Here is a 16,095-nt window from a genome sequence, read left to right on the forward strand (position 1 = left end):
AGGTATTTAAAAGAAAGCTATTTAGATCATTCTGAAGCTTTAAAAAAATATGAGAACTGGAAGTTCTCTCACTTTCAGGCCCATTCAGGAGGACTCATACTGTATTATGGAAACTAGGCATTTATGTGAAGGAGAACAAATGTTAGTAGAGTGCAAATGACTAATACTACATGTTTTCAAAATGTCTTTAAATATAAACACCATTAGAAATCCGTGACCATTTCTAACTTATACTGACATTCTTCTAGCATGATTTGCAAAAATAAGGTAGCAACTTCACACAAGTGCCATAAGAAGTTTATATTACTGTTAGGTATTTTCTCTTTCAGCATCATATTTGAAACATCTATAGAAGTAAATAAATAGTCCCATGTGAAAAGCTGTATGTTTGCTTAAGCATTTTCTGAGCATGGATGCGAAAGACAAGGGAAATATAAGACAGCAGGCTGCCATACTCCAGTCTTGGGTCCCTTCTGCCATTTACATTGCCTTGATTTGTTCTCCTTCATTCCCTCAGCTGCAAGTTAGAGTAATTTCACAGTGCTATGCTGGGGGAGAGAAGAACAACAGTATGTTTAACATGCGGTATATGACTCCTACAACTTGAATAAGGTTTGATCCTAAATGGGGGAAGAAAATAGTTCAGAAGATAATGGGGGCAAAGGAACTGATTACCACCCCACTATCCCATGTCAGGTCACATCACCTCCACACACAGAGCTGTGAAAGGAAAAGAGGAGGCAGAAAAGGGACAACAACATACACATATTCTCTCCAAACCGTAGCGCTGTAGCTTCTCCCTTTCTTTGGAAGAGCTAGAGAGAAACCACTTGGGCTGTGCAGCAACTGGTCATGCAGAAATTGCCAGAACTGTAGGAAACAATACTGTTGGAAGAAAAAACTGTTCCTAATAAATTTGCACCTGTAAGTTCTTAGTCAGCTTCACATTCACTTTTCAGAAGTATGAAAAAGTCTTATTTCTAAAGGTTGTGCCATCAATTTAATCACCTTACCTTTCTGTCTCTCGGACAGAGTCAGCAGTAATTTCTTTGTATTGTGGCACACTGTCATTCACATCCATGCAAACTTTTCCAACAAATGCTCGTTGACCAAATTTATCTGTTGAGATGCATAAGAATATAAAACTCAGAATCACTGGTTCTCAAAAACTGCTATCAAAGCCTGTACTGCAATCAAAATAGCAAATTCCACCCCAGCCAGCTTCCTTTAAGATTAACAGAATTTATGGTCTTTTCTTATCTTTAAGTTGGGACAATCCATGTGACTTTTAAGGCTAAAAAGGAAAGAGAAAAAACCCCACACATCTAAATAGGAGTCCTCCTCTTCCTCATTAGTACCCAACTTTATAAATGTTATAATTGAGGACTAGATTACTGTAGTTTAACCACAACCAGAATCCATAATGGTAGTACATGAAGAAGATGGCTGTGAAGTAGAGGATGAGAAACACAAGCATCAAAGTACAGTAGCTGTAGTAGATGATTACCCTGAGCTGAGAAAAGGCACAAAGATCTCAGTAAAACATCTCTCCTTAAGAGAAAGCAATGAAGAGTTCCTAACATGCCTCCCATGTGCAGCTGGATGGAGAAAATTACCAGAGCTACTTCTAGCCTCTTTCTTGAGATTTATGCATGCTAGGACTCAGAACTCATGTGTAAGACTTAAAAGGAATGCATATAATACTAAATTCTAAGCTTTTAAATGTGTTTGTAAATTAGATCTTTTTTGTCCACTTTTACTGTCTGAGTTGTTGAATACAATGGCTTCAGATTTTTAGGTTTTCCTACAAAATCAGAAAGACTAGGGAATTTTTGGTGGAAACTGAGATTCTCATTAAATTGCTCTGTTTTGGGAGCTGGTTGAGCCTTGAGAAGTCCTGCAAGAATCACACTACTTTCACACAGCAGGCATTTGCAATGGTGAACAGAAGGGAGGGACAAGATCCTGGTGCCAGCTCCCACTGTTCTGGTTTCAGAGGGTGTGTGGAGATTTCTCAACTGAAACTTCAGCATATCAGGAAATTAATGCACTGACTGCATGTCTTGTCATTCAGCCCCTTTCATCCTCAAACAGCAAAAGGCTAGAAAGAGTAGAGAACTGCAGCAGAAGAACAACTCCAGCAGACCTAATTCAAGCTCAGCCAGCAGCTAATTTGGGAATGAAGAGATTAGCAGAAACAACAGTAGGAAAGAGGCGGTTAAGTGAACAAGGGTAACTAGGGTGGATTTTGGGGACACAATCTGACAGATACAATGAATAAAAACCTAATTAGTAGAAAGACAGATCCCTAAAACTCTTAAGCTTTGTTTCCTTCAAATAACACAGTCTGCACAACATCCTTCAAAATTCACTGTTAGTCTTACCTAAAATTTCAGCAAGAAGAAGAGAAGTATCTGTGTAAATCGTTGCAAAGTAGCAAGCTGTAGTCGTGCCATTCTTTAGAGTTCGTCTCTATAAAAAGAAATCAGTTACAACTTGTCTGGAAAAAAAAATAGTCAAGCTGCCAAAACACAGAATAGGCAGTCTGATTTCAAACTGCGAGAACGTTCAGTTATTGTGAAATTGTGCAGTGAAGTGGCAAGGTAAATTTTAGATTTTTAATTTCATAATAGCTTTTTTAAGCCTGAGGTTTAATAAAACCAAAAATTCTTCTTCCAAATTCATACAGGATTTTAACAATGGCTAAACACATAGAAATCAGTCTGTATTTCCTTCACTTAAACTGGAAATAAATTCTGACTTATATTTAGAAATATAAACAACCAGTCATTTATGTTACTTCCTAGTTTTGAAAGGCTCTCCTATTTTCACACTGAAGCACTGTACCTAATGTTAGCAAAGCAAGGCTTTTGGGAAAAAGTAGTGGTTTTCATTTGGCCACCTGATGTGGCTGAAAAAATAGCCAAGCTTTCATGTATAAAACCCCTTTGTTATCCCTGAGTACAAAGTAACAAACTTCAAGGTAAAAGTAAACTGAGAACAACTGCTCAGTGTATAATTTAATTACTCATTTAATTATGCCATTTGAAAGGAGAACGTGGTTGATACCTGTTCATATTACTTTTGGAGGATATAACAGTAAACGAAGAGACATTTAACGTTACATTAAGTCATAATGACATTTATACCTTCACTTGATCTTGGGCCTAAATGCATATTATATTGACTACCCATCCAACATACAGGTTTAAATTACATTTTTGGATTCTGGCTACAATCGAATTTGAAAATTTTATTTTATTTTTTTAATGAGATAGAAGGTGGGACATCCAACACAACTTTTGAGAATGGCTAGAGCTAATTATTTGACAAACATGAAGCCAAGCTCTGTCTTTTCCATACAATATTCATATTAAAGCAAAGAATTAAAAATATGTCTTTAAGGGTTCCTAAAATGAATCTCAAAAAACCCAATGTCATTACTGAGACAAATTACCTTTGCCTTTCTTAGCTTTTAAAACCCAGAATTCTCTACTTCTGGATTCCTAATATGATTGTTAAATGAAATCTAAAAACATTCTGTTTCCAAAACACCAGCAGGAAGAATTGGCTATCCTAAAATTTGAGGTCCAGAGGAGGTTCCAGCTAAAATCTGGCAAATTTCACCTGATTTGTTGCTTTTACCAAGTATAGAAAGTGTTCATTGGAAACAGAATTTTGATTTGAAAAAATTCACTATGTTTTCATTACAACTCCAAAGTACAAAGATACATATGAAAAACTGTGTCTGCTCTCTGCAGTTTTAGTTGTATTTCTAACAGTTGAAGGTTATTATCATCCCCATCAAACATTGCAGAGCAATTGGTATTCTGCAGCATTTGGGGATGAAGACATTTTCCTGACCTTGTCCTATTTGGTACACACAGGGAGAGCCTAACCATTGTGTTCAAGCTCCTACAACTAACTTCCATCTCCCACTGGCAGTTCTTTTCCGGGTGATGTTATTAAACACCTTGCACAGTAAGCACTTCAACTGTGCTGATGTCATCCAATCTGAACTGATAGAGACAGTAACAGTATGTTGAGGCACACAGCTGGAAGGTGAGATCACCTCTATAGGCGAGTAGATGAAGGCATGTGCTTGTCGCTAGAGTTTATGACCAAGCTGCTCCTACATGTTTTTATTATGGTAGATGGCAGAAAGTAAGTTTTTTAAAAATTTGTGAGCAAGGACAGTATAACTATTTATTTCAGATTCACTATGTTATTATTTTGATAAGACATGTTGTCACAGTATCAGACAAATGCAAGGCAACTTATGCTGGTCAAATCATTTAATCTGTTGAAGATATTTCAGTCCACACATTGAAGGATACATTTCAGTTCTAGGACAGAATTAGCGCTCTGCAATGTGACTTAGCTGCTTATTGTTCATCACATGGAATTTGACCTTAAAGCCTTTATATTGCTCAGAACCACTCTAGCTCAAACACAGTCTCTCTCTTTGTGCCACAATACCATTGACAGACTTCATCTAAAGCACCTGCAGTGAAAGATATTCCTGCTACAAGGACCTCAGCTGTAGAAACGTCTTCCTTTACTCCAAAATACCCCAGATCTGTTGTCTGTAAGAAGCATCTTCTCTTTCAGGTAGTCTTTGCAGAACACAATTTCTTAATAGAGGCTTCTTGTGCAGAAAAGGAAATATCCGCTGAATATTTTTTTTCTACCATGTTTGTTTTTTTCTGCATTGAGGTTGTCAGCACCTGCTGGCTATACCAGCTTTGAGAGTACTCTTAAACGTTGTTCATTGCACTCAGATATCAGAAAAGATGATAAACAAGTTCATTGTTAACCATGCGATTAAATTAACTGTCTTATCAGCAACAACAGAACAAGACTGGAACTAGTAGAGGACAATCCTGGCTGGCAATTAGAACAATGGCTATACTGTTGGTTTTATCTGGTTTTCATGACATTAAGACATGCTCTACTATTTCTGCTGACCTTCTGAAAACATACATATATTTCACATATATGAATGTCGTCAAATAGATAAATGACATTTGCAGTACTTACAACAACTCTGGTGTAGACTTCTTCTGCAAAATCACTGTCTTTATATTTGGCTTCTGTTGGGAATGTGTAAGTAGTTAACCACTGAAGAAGAGGCAGATCTACTCTTGTACCAGTAAATGAATACTGAGGGGCATGAATGTGTGTATCAACCATTCCTGGCATGAAGAATTCACTAGGGAAAGAAAAGAAAATTGTAATAGTCCAAAATGTCACAAAATTTTCCACAGTAAGTATTTCAGCATCAGCCTATCACCTCCTACAGCACCTCCACCCATACTCCTTTTATGGTATGAATAATAACTTTTACACAGACTTACATATAGCTAACTGAGAGAAAAATAATGTAAGAGCATGATTAATCCAATTATCTTTAATATTTACCCAGACTAAATACCAACAAATAAAGCCAAACTGACTTCACAATAACTAAAATTACTTCACCGTAGAATCCACCAGAAAAAGAGAAAATTTGGGCACAGTCCTACTTCCTAGCATGGATATATTTTGATGCCTCTAGCTTTCAGACCATTACAATTACAAAACTGTAACTTGCGATATCCCAGTTTTCTCTGCATTATATACGTGTGTGTATATATATTCAATCAATGAATATCAAGGTTTAATGGAAGAACAGCCACTGTGTCTACAAATGCAGACACAGACACTGGTGAAAAAAATCTCTGCTCAATATCTTGACAGGGAAGGCATATTTACAATGGAACTGTAATATTGTTTGTTGTCATGTAGTGTGCATGTAATAACAGGGATGAATATATCAACATTACCAGGAAGTTGCTATGACTATTTTGTGCTGGAACTCCATACAGTATAAAACTTCTCTCACTCCTCTTCCCTTCTCCCGGACTACTGAATGAACAGTGATTTTGTCTCTTTGTAGTTACCGTTCTTCTTGTTTTCCTGCATGCTAGAAATGCTGAAAGACCTTTCTCAGTCTGCACCTTCCATTTTCCTCAGGCTATTTCAAGTGAAGAAAACGTCTGATGACTCATATATTCTGTATGATTAGCCCTCCAATGAAGCACACAGATTTTTTAACAACTGAACACTAAAATGATGCTGCAGGTCTAGATTCTAAGCTACAAGTCACTTACAGTTGTGCTACTGCATGCAAAGCACAGTAGGTACAATCCAAAACTATTTCACTTTACCAGAAAGGTGGGTGATTTCACCGGCTGAAGAAAAAAGAAACACTCTAGCTGCAATATAGTTAGAAATCCAAGGCTCTGTGTTTAGAAGGTTTAAAACTTCTAATTTTATTAGTTTTTATTAGGGAGTGTGTCAAAGCCCAAGCAATTAGTTTTGTATCTGCAGTGTTAGTGTTACCTACATTTACCAAGCCTAGACTTTTGAGCTAGCTAGGCCCAGCTTGCTGCTAACAAAATGGATATAAAATGTAATCTCAAGAAAGAAAGTAATTTACTTCTGTAAGCACAGAAGAGGTCATGTATGAAAGCTAAACATGCCATTTTGTTCTGCACAGTGTAAATCAGCCAGCACAATTCAGCCATGGCTGCAGTCCCAAACCAAGGAGTGCAAAAAGCACACGGACTGTCCACTCTCCAAGTCCCATCCAGGATGCAGGCGGCTCTTGTGTTAAGACCTCTCACAGAGCTGAAAAGTTTTGGGCATGAGATTGGATTTAATGTGCTCCCTGCCAAAAAGTGTTCACAAAGACCCACATGACTTCACGCAGAGAATAAATTTCATTTGCTGAAATTAAACAAAACACATACTAGTTACTCAGTTCTCTTATGTCAGATGTTCTGAACCCCCACTTCTTAGCCAGTTGCTCTTGCTGATCCGATTGTTCCAAAAACACAATCTAAAAGAAAGAAAACATAGTTAGATACTTGTGGTGGTTTAAGCCCAGCCGGTAACAAAACACCACAAAGCCATTCACTCAATCCTCCCCCCTCAGTGGGATGGGGAGATAAAATATAAAGAAAAGCTCATGAGTCGACACAAGGACAGGGAGGGATCACTCACCACTTATGGTCATGGGCAAAAAAACAGGCTCAACTTGGGGAAAAAACAAAATCAATTTAATTTACAACCAATCAAATAAAAACAAGGATATTGAGAAGTAAAACCAAACCTTAGAACACCTTCCCACCACCCCTCCCTCCTTCCTGGCTCAAGTCCACTCCCGGTTCTCTCTATCTCCTCCCCCCAGCAGCGCAGAGGGACAGGGAATGGGGGTTGGGGTCAGTTCATCACGTTATCTCTGCTACTTCATCCTCCACATGGGCAGGACTCCTCACTCTTCCCCTGCTCCATCATAGGGTGCCTCCCACAGGAGACAGTTCTCCACAAACTATTCCAACATTGACTCCTTCCCATGGGCTGCAGTTCTTCACGAACTTCTCCAATGTGGGTCCCTTCCGTGGGCTGCAGTCCTTCAGGCACAGACTGCTCCAGCACGGGCTTTCCCATGGAGTTCATGGCCTCCCCCCGCTCCATCGTGGGCTCCTTTCTCCCCGGGCTGCAGGTGGGCCTCCGCTCCCCCGCTCCCCTCCGTGGGCTGGGGGACACAGCCTGCCGTCTCACCAGGGCTGCAGGGGCATCCCCTCCTCCCCCGCTCCTCCTCCCCTCCTGCCGCACTGACCTCGGTGTCTGCAGAGGGGTTCCTCTCACATCCCGATCCCCCCACTCACGGCAGGTTCCCCTTCTTAAACCTTTTCTCCCAGAGGTGCTACCACTGTCAATGACGGGCTTGGCCTGGGCCAGCGGCGGGTCCGACTTGGAGCCGGGGAAATTTCCAGCAGCTTCTCACAGGAGCCACCCCTGCAGCCCCTCCCCTCCTACCAAAACCCACCACACAAACCCAAAACACTGGGAAAATCAGGCTAGCTGCTGCCACGAGGGCAGAGGCAGGTTGTATGGAGCAGTAGCTCTTGCTGGGGAAAGTGGTTTCCACTCCTCTGTTCACAGGAGGAGCAGGTGAACGCACCTCTGCAGGGCTTGGTCTCCGTTCACCCCATTTCTCAGCTCTACTCCCTCTACCTTTTGTTCTTCAGAGGCAGAACCAGCCCGTCTCTCACTCCTTTTCCTTCATACAGCCAAAGACAATTTTCCTTGCCTGGGGTCGCAGCTTGGAATACAGTTCTTTTCAGCCGCAGCCTTAATAGACACAGCAGTATCACCCTGAGAAACACCTTTGTAAGAGGGTTTTTGCAAGTGCAAGTTTAAAAGGCTTTTGGTGCTATTTTTTAACATTTATGACTCTCCTGTTCAAGGAAGCAGGAAGTATTACAGTGTTGTAAGCAAACTGAATTGCACGAAGCGTTCTCATGTCAGTTTATTCTCCAAACTAGATTACCTGCAAGACCGATTTGTGTTCTGTTTTGTTTTGTTTGCTAGCTTCTCATGTCAAAGAGAGTAGAAATACAATAAAAAAACTGCCACGTGTCTTGAAGAATCCACTCTACCTCATTGGGATTCTTCTCAAACTACAAGACCTCTCACAAGAAATTACCTATGGCAGCGCCTAAGAGGCACTTTCGCACGTCCGTTTTGTTTTGGACACTCCTTACGGCCTAAGTTGATCGCAAAGTCCAGGTAAGATCATTCAGTTGGCATCAGCTAGTCCACTATTTTTTCAAACTTCCTTCACAGCAACCTAAAGCATTCCTACGCAAAGAAGGCAAGGTAAAGGCTGGTGCCGTGCCCAGAGCAGACCAACATTAAATTCATGCTGTTCTTTCCCACTCTCTCTTTCTCTCCTCGCACCATTGGTCTGGAGAGCTTGTAGGAAAGATCAGCGGCTATTCGTTTGTATAGCATCAGCACAGCGGGAAGCACAAAGGTCTTTTAATGGTAAGCTATGAAGTGACAAATTTCGCAACCCAGCTTTGAGAATGACCCTGTCAATGCCCTTAGTGCCCAGTTCATTCATCACTTGACAACCTGATGAAGAAAGGTACCTTCAGATGGAAACTCAGGGGACACCCATGGTGTTATCCTTGGCGGAGTACATCATTCCGGCCCCAGGAAGTCTTACCCCAATATTCTCGCTAGCGATCCGCTGAGCACGTCTTCATGATGTGCTCGGACCGAGGCTGTTGGAGCAGAAGACGGTCTTGGAAGCGCGGTCCCCCGGGCTAACAAAATTCCTTTTTCTCTGCCTTTCGTTTTCCTGAGGCTGCGTTCGCTCTTTCTGTAGACCGTCTCTGCTGAATGAGGCAGTCGGCTGCTTTCTTCTGGCAGTTCTGCTACCTCCCCTGGCATCTAGTTTCTATTCCTACACCCTACTAACGTGCAGCACACAGGCCAAGGACCGAGGAGACAGCCCGAGAGGGTCGTCCTGGAGCACTGCGTACAACGCGAGAGGTGGAACGAAGCCGTAACTGCCACCTCAAAATGAGTGTTTGAAGTTCGTAGTGTTTGGAAACTCGGTCTATTCTACTTCAGAACGTCCGACCCCTGCGTCCTAGGGCGCCAGGCACAGAGCAACAGGTTCCAAGCCGCTGGCAGCTTGCGGCAGAGCCAGCGTACAAACCCAACCTGTGCGCGAAACTTCCTCGAGCGGTCACAGCCTACGGGTTGGTTGCAGAAGCGGGTGGCCAGTCACTCGCCGAGTAACGCCAGACACCTTGTCGGGTCTCTCGCCGCTTCCCGGGAAGCAACCGGGACCCCAAAGCCCACCGCGCTTCGCTCCGGGCTTCGGCGCCTCTCAGGACCCGTCCCTGCGGGGGGCTCAGGCGGTGGGGGAGGCTGACGCCTTGGGGCGGGGGAGCGCGGAGGGGGGGTGCACCCCGCGCACCTCCCGGCTGCCCGCGGGCGCCTCCCGCCCAGAGTCGTTGCAGGAAGGGGTATACTTTAAACCTGTATCCCACATCATCTTCACATGAAGGCAGAAAAATTCATATCTTAAAACAGATTTTACACACTTACTATAAAGGTGATAGGTTTGCATTGAAATACTTCTTCGTCCTGACTATCAAGTATGATTCTGAGATACCTACTTACAATCCAGTGAATAACCACACCTACTTTGTAACTTGTAAGAAAACAATTAATTGATTCTCAAGTAATACATGGGCAGAACTGCACAGACGTCAGTGTCCACTGGCATTCCTGTTACGTACCACCATGCTAGCAGTATGGTCGTTTGTTGTGGAGGTGTGTGATAGCCTTACGGGAATTCAATTACAGTATTCAAAACCAGGGGCATCAAATTAATTGCTTTGCCTAGAACTGACTGGCACTGAGCTAAGTATTTTCTAATTTTCTGCTCATGTCATTAATGTTGGGGGTTTTTTATTTTTTAAGTGCCTAGGAAGAGAAAAGAAATTGAGGGAAAAAACATGCATAATATTTTCATTTTCCAAAACAGACTAAAAGCATGCCTAAGATCTTTGTTTATTTCAAAAAAACTACAATCTGGAGGCTAACTCAGCCCCATTTGACTCCTAGTGGACATCGACTTTACTTCTGCTGAGTTTCTGTTGCCAAGTTAGAATTTTAGCACACTTTCTGTTTATTTTTAAATTCCATGGTATTTTAATCTACAACATGACTCTTGGCAGCTGAATTCTCAACTCTTTAATTCTCTGGTCTGGCAATAATAGGCATGACAACTTTCCAAGAAACAAAAACTAAGAACTACGATGTCCACAACAGGCTCCAGGTGGGATCTGGGTTTCCGCAGCACTTGACAGAGTAGAGGTCCCTGCTGCCTCCTCAGGCCAAAGACTGTCTATCCTGGGCATTCAGGAATTGTTGCCCAACCACAGCTTCTGCCAGAAACCAACTCATGGTCTTCTAACTCCTTTGGTATAAGAGCTCGTTACTCTAAGTTCAAGGGAGTAATCTTACTGCTATTAGCATCCTTCTGCCCCTATGAAGATTCCCACACTGAGGGCCTGTACCACCCTCATGTCAGCAGTTTCCAAGGCAGCAATTAAAAAAACATGTAAAGGCAAGATCAAATAGTTGTAAAACGGCAATAGGAAGGAACTTAGGAGGAAGATTGAGAGGACCAAAAGAACACTGATTAGCAGTTATTTGCAGGCCTGTTTTTTTATGTGTATGACATTACCTTTTGCATTTTCTATTTTTTCTATAGAGAAAAATAAGCAAAGGCTGCTAAACTATAGACAAGAAGTTTTTGGCTGCCTAGTCTTTTAAATGCACATATGGCTTATATGATTTACATTGTCTAAAGTGCAGATGTTTTAAGTTTTTGTCAGAGAAAAAGTATTAAAATCATACCATATAAATAAATACCACACTAGCAAAAATTGCAAGAATATTGTAGTCCATCAATACTTCACATGAAGCAGCATCTCTCTTCTTCTAAAGAAGAACATAGCCAGCTTAATTAGCTATACATCTGCAGAGGGCTTACAATACAGACCTACTGAAATTTCTGATGAGCAATAAAGAAAATGTCACTCAGATGCTGAAGTCAAAATGGATGCAGAATGAGTAATGTTAGAGCTGCTTGGGAAAAAAAAAAAAGGGGAAAAAAAAAAGAAAGAAAAAAAAAGGAAAGAGAGAGAAAAACATGAAACACCAGATGGCAAATTCTGGAAACAGGCGTTGCCATGGAAAAGAAGTGGCTATTATATACTCTTAGGGTGCAGATAAATAAAACACTTAAATCATGGAAGAATGAAAAAAATGTTTCAAGGGAGCTGGACATAAGAATTTAACCTTAAACCTGAGACCTGGTCCATTACTGCTGAACATGGCAATGGATGAATCAGCAAGACAGCTATACTCTTTTTGAACAAACTTCCCAAGAGAACTCCTTGGTCACCCAAATGTTCCCCATTGCTTTAGGATGCATTGCTCTGGCCACCTCTAACACTGCATGCCTTAAGGTCTTTGAGGTCTCAGGTTTGGACATTTGCTTGAGTATTTACTTGTACATTCAAGGTAACCAACCTGGTGCACGAGTCCTTTAAATTAGTTCTGGACGTTAATAGTGTAAAAGCAAGAAAAAATTATATGGCAGAGTCACTACAGAGTCTAGAGAAGTGCACAGGCAAGACTAAGACCTTTGGCTTGTAAAGAAGGAAGTCAAGGAAAATAACCAGCACTTTGGGAAAGGTGTGTCACAAAAAGCAGGATCAACGGTTGCTAACACCAGTGCCCAAACACTTCAATCAGTTCCGATGTTTCACCCATGGGATGGGGCTGAAGGATCCTAAGATGAAGAGCTAAGACCACCCTACCCTGGTGCCTAGCTCAAGCCTTTTTTATTCCAAGAGATGTCCAAAGCTCCTTCACCAATGCACAGCTGGCCCACTAAACTATGCACCAACCCTCATGCAGTAAACCCTGACTGCCTCCAAGCACCACAGTGCAAATAGCTTTGCTACCAAAAGAATGGAAAGTGAACGATACTGGCAGAAGGAACGCAGGTGGTTTTGATCCAACCATGCCTGTGTTGCTTTGTTTGTGGCTATGACATTCACAGATGAGCATGAGTTAGGGGTCCATCCTTCTTTCCCCTCCCACATGCTTCTCTTCCTTCCCTGTTCCCACAATGATTAGTTGACTTTTGCAATTAGAGACATGATGCCAATTGCTTGCCTAGTTCCCAAAACTGGAATGTAAAGCTAGATGAGAGGCAGGAGCACTTACCAGCCCCAGCTCCTGAACAAACAGCCCAACCCGCTGAGAAAGGCTAAGCAACGAATTCCAGATGGATGTTGGTGCCTTGGTACCTTCCTCCTTGTACAGCTAACACACCTCACTTGCTACTCTAGCTGGCTTAAATCAAACACTTGTGTTTGACAGTACTTCACAACGTTAACTCTTTTTGCACAACTCTTGCTCTTTTCATGGCTTCAACAGGAGCATTAGGCTTAATACTTGTTCTATTTCCTTAATATTCTACTCAGCTAAAGTAATTACACCAACATTTCAATAACTCACGCTTTACATCTCTTTTTATTTTCTTTATCCTGAGGCATGCTACTCTTTCTGTTCGCCATTCCTAAAAAGTGGCACCACACTGCTCTGCAAACAGCTCAGTTAAACACAATCCTTATTTTGCTAACTGAATGATAACTTAACTATCTGACAGCAGCGTTTTGCTTGCTAAAGCTCCCTTTTCATCTACAGGCAAAGCAGAGAGAGCTGACATTTAATCTGTGGCTTTTACCAGCCAAGTATGCCCACATGCAGCAGGGGTCTGGGCAGTGTTTTTGTGGTGCTGGTTGTATGCTCCCGTCCCTTGGAGGACACGCAGCGACTCACACTGGAAAGCAAGAGCTGGCTGTTAAAAAAGCTATCTGTCCACCCTGTCAGGGGCTGTGCAAGGTTTTTCCATTATGGAGTCGGCAACATGAGGCAAAGAATGGTACCTTTTTAGTCAAACCTACTTCTTTGGGAGTAATACTGAAACAGTTTTGGTGTAAATTTGGACAATATAGGTAAGCCATTTTCCAACCACCATGTCCTTCCTGAAAAGCCAACTCCTCCATGGTTCCACTGGAAGTTCTGCATGAGTTTAAATTGTGACTAATAGGCTAAAAGGTACCAAAACTGATTGTATCAGACCCTGGAATAGTAAAATGCCAAGAATTTGAATTAAAGAGAGAAGAAACCAAAAGTCCTTGTTACTGTACTCTGGTGGAAGTTTTATTTTTGGACAACAGTGTTTACTGGAAAATTTTTTTTTTTAAACAACTGCATGGGAATGTGCCAATTTATGCAAGGAAAACGATATCCAGTGAATCCTTGTTCACTAGGAGAAGGGAGGAAAGTGACTGAGAGCACAAATCCCTAGGTATAGCTTACTGAGGTACCTGATTTTCAAGAAGACCACTTAAGGTCTTGATCTCCTAAGGATGCTGAGTAGGGACTCTTTTCCAGAAATTGCTATTAGAGAGGGCAGGATGGGGTACGAGTTTCTGCCCCCTCCTCCTGAGTTATACAAACCAAACCCTTCTTTCATTCAGTTCTATTGTTTTTAGTTGACACCTGCCAATACAGTGTTATGTAAGTTTTTATTCCCCTCCCATACGTCAAAATACAGCTTCTCATAGACTTTGCTATGCCTTGCACCAGACTCTTCAAGAGCTGTAAGAGGGCTGTCCTGACGCAGGCCCTCATGGACCTGTATGAACAGAGAAAATAAACACTGTGAGGTCTCAAAGTGTGCTCTGCACAAATTTCGAATGCTGCTGAAGCATGACACGCTGAAGCCTGTTATTTAGCTGCAAGAAAGAAAAGGACCTTTTTTACTATATATTGAGCACCTATGCATGTTATTGAGTCTCTAAGAAATTACCAGTCTACTTACACACCGTGCACTGTGAAACTGAGTCTCACCTATGATACTGTTAAGGGAATGGTAGGGCTTCCCTGCCAGAATCGATCTTGCATTCTCCGCAAGGGCAGGGCTTGTTTTGAACTTGGCTTGTACCACTGACGTGGCCAACGTCATCACCTTCCTAACTCTTTATGGGTATACGCATTGGTTTTGCTTGTGACAAGAAAAAAAAAAAGCCTCGCTCAGGAGGCTGTGCGGAAGTACGGGGGGTACACCGCAATTACTCACCATCATTATTTTGATACTTAGAGAATGAAAAACCTGCTTGTGAAACTGAAAGAAAACAGAGAGAGTCTGAAGGAACGCCCGGTCCAGGCTACCGTTTTGGAAACATTCGGCACGCTTCAAAAAGAGACTGAGGCTACTTGCAGACTCCTGCCAAGCAGGTAACGCGCCAGCCCCGCTACCTGCGGCTCCTGCGAGCCGAAATCCCTTCCCCGCGGCTCTCCTCTCTGCCCGACAGGCACCGAGTACGTCGAGCGCGACCATTTCCCAGTTTCCCCCTCCGGACCGGCGGAGGCGGCCCGGCCCCTCACCACCCCCGGACCGGCTCTCGGGACCGAAAAGGCTCGTTTTCACCCCGAGCCAGGGGGACGCTGGCGGAGAGCGGGACACCGGGAGACCCCCGCCCCGGCGGAGCGGCGCGGGACGGCGCCTGGGCATCTCCCCCCCGGCCGCCCGCAGCAGCCGCCCCGCAACACGCCCCTTCCCCCGCACGCCCCCGGGCCCCCGGCCCCCGCCCGGGCTCACCGTCCCGCTGTCGTCCACTCCCAGCAGATGTTCGTGGAGGATCTCCATGGGCTCGGAGCGGCTGGAGTGCACGAAGGTCCCCCTGAAGACGTGGGCGAGCGGCGGCGGCTGCGGGGAGCCCATGGCGGCGGCGGACGGGACGGCGGCCGCTGGCGGCGATCGCTGGGCCGTGGCGGAGGCGGCCGGGAGCTGCCACCCAGCGGGCTGCCGCCCCTCGGTGTCTCCCGGTGCCGGCGGAGCTTTTTAGGGCTGTCGCCAAATCCCCACCCCCCGGTGACTTTCCCCTCGGGGTGTGGTTTCGGCGGGGGGAGGGCGGCAGGCCGGGGGGCGGGAGGCGCCCGCGGGCGGCCGGGAGGTGCGCGGGGTGCACCCCCCCTCCGCGCTCCCCCGCCCCAAGGCGTCAGCCTCCCCCACCGCCTGAGCCCCCCGCAGGGACGGGTCCTGGGAGGCGCCGAAGCCCGGAGCGAAGCGCGGTGGGCTTTGGGGTCCCGGTTGCTTCCCGGGAAGCGGCGAGAGACCCGACAAGGTGTCTGGCGTTACTCGGCGAGTGACTGGCCACCCGCTTCTGCAACCAACCCGTAGGCTGTGACCGCTCGAGGAAGTTTCGCGCACAGGTTGGGTTTGTACGCTGGCTCTGCCGCAAGCTGCCAGCGGCTTGGAACCTGTTGCTCTGTGCCTGGTGCCCTAGGACGCAGGGGTCGGACGTTCTGAAGTAGAATAGACCGAGTTTCCAGACACTACGAACTTCAAACACTCATTTTGAGGTGGCAGTTACGGCTTCGTTCCACCTCTCGCGTTGTACGCAGTGCTCCAGGACGACCCTCTCGGGCTGTCTCCTCGGTCCTTGGCCTGTGTGCTGCACGTTAGTAGGGTGTAGGAATAGAAACTAGATGCCAGGGGAGGTAGCAGAACTGCCAGAAGAAAGCAGCCGACTGCCTCATTCAGCAGAGACGGTCTACAGAAAGAGCGAACGCAGCCTCAGGAAAACGAAAGGC

General features: G+C 44.2%; 1 protein-coding gene across 3 annotated transcripts in view; it reads right to left on the bottom strand.

Annotated features, from left to right (window-relative positions):
• The window catches only part of GDA (guanine deaminase), a 36,105-nt gene extending 20,754 nt beyond the window's left edge, over positions 1–15,351 (bottom strand). For 2 of the 3 annotated variants that reach the window (XM_075021159.1, XM_075021157.1), the window contains exons 1-5: positions 15,101–15,348; positions 6,795–6,883; positions 5,041–5,212; positions 2,385–2,472; positions 1,014–1,119 (exon numbers count right to left, since the gene is read on the bottom strand). In XM_075021159.1, the coding sequence (XP_074877260.1) occupies positions 1,014–1,119; positions 2,385–2,472; positions 5,041–5,212; positions 6,795–6,883; positions 15,101–15,223 (578 nt within the window). In that variant the 5' untranslated portion in view covers positions 15,224–15,348. Of the gene's footprint in view, positions 1–1,013; positions 1,120–2,384; positions 2,473–5,040; positions 5,213–6,794; positions 6,884–15,100 lie in introns of all 3 variants that reach the window. The other variant, XM_075021158.1, reaches the window with a different exon arrangement.
• Positions 15,352–16,095: the final 744 nt, after the last annotated feature.

This window comes from Buteo buteo, chromosome Z, assembly GCF_964188355.1.
Source record: "Buteo buteo chromosome Z, bButBut1.hap1.1, whole genome shotgun sequence".
In the NCBI taxonomy this organism is placed as follows: domain Eukaryota; kingdom Metazoa; phylum Chordata; class Aves; order Accipitriformes; family Accipitridae; genus Buteo; species Buteo buteo.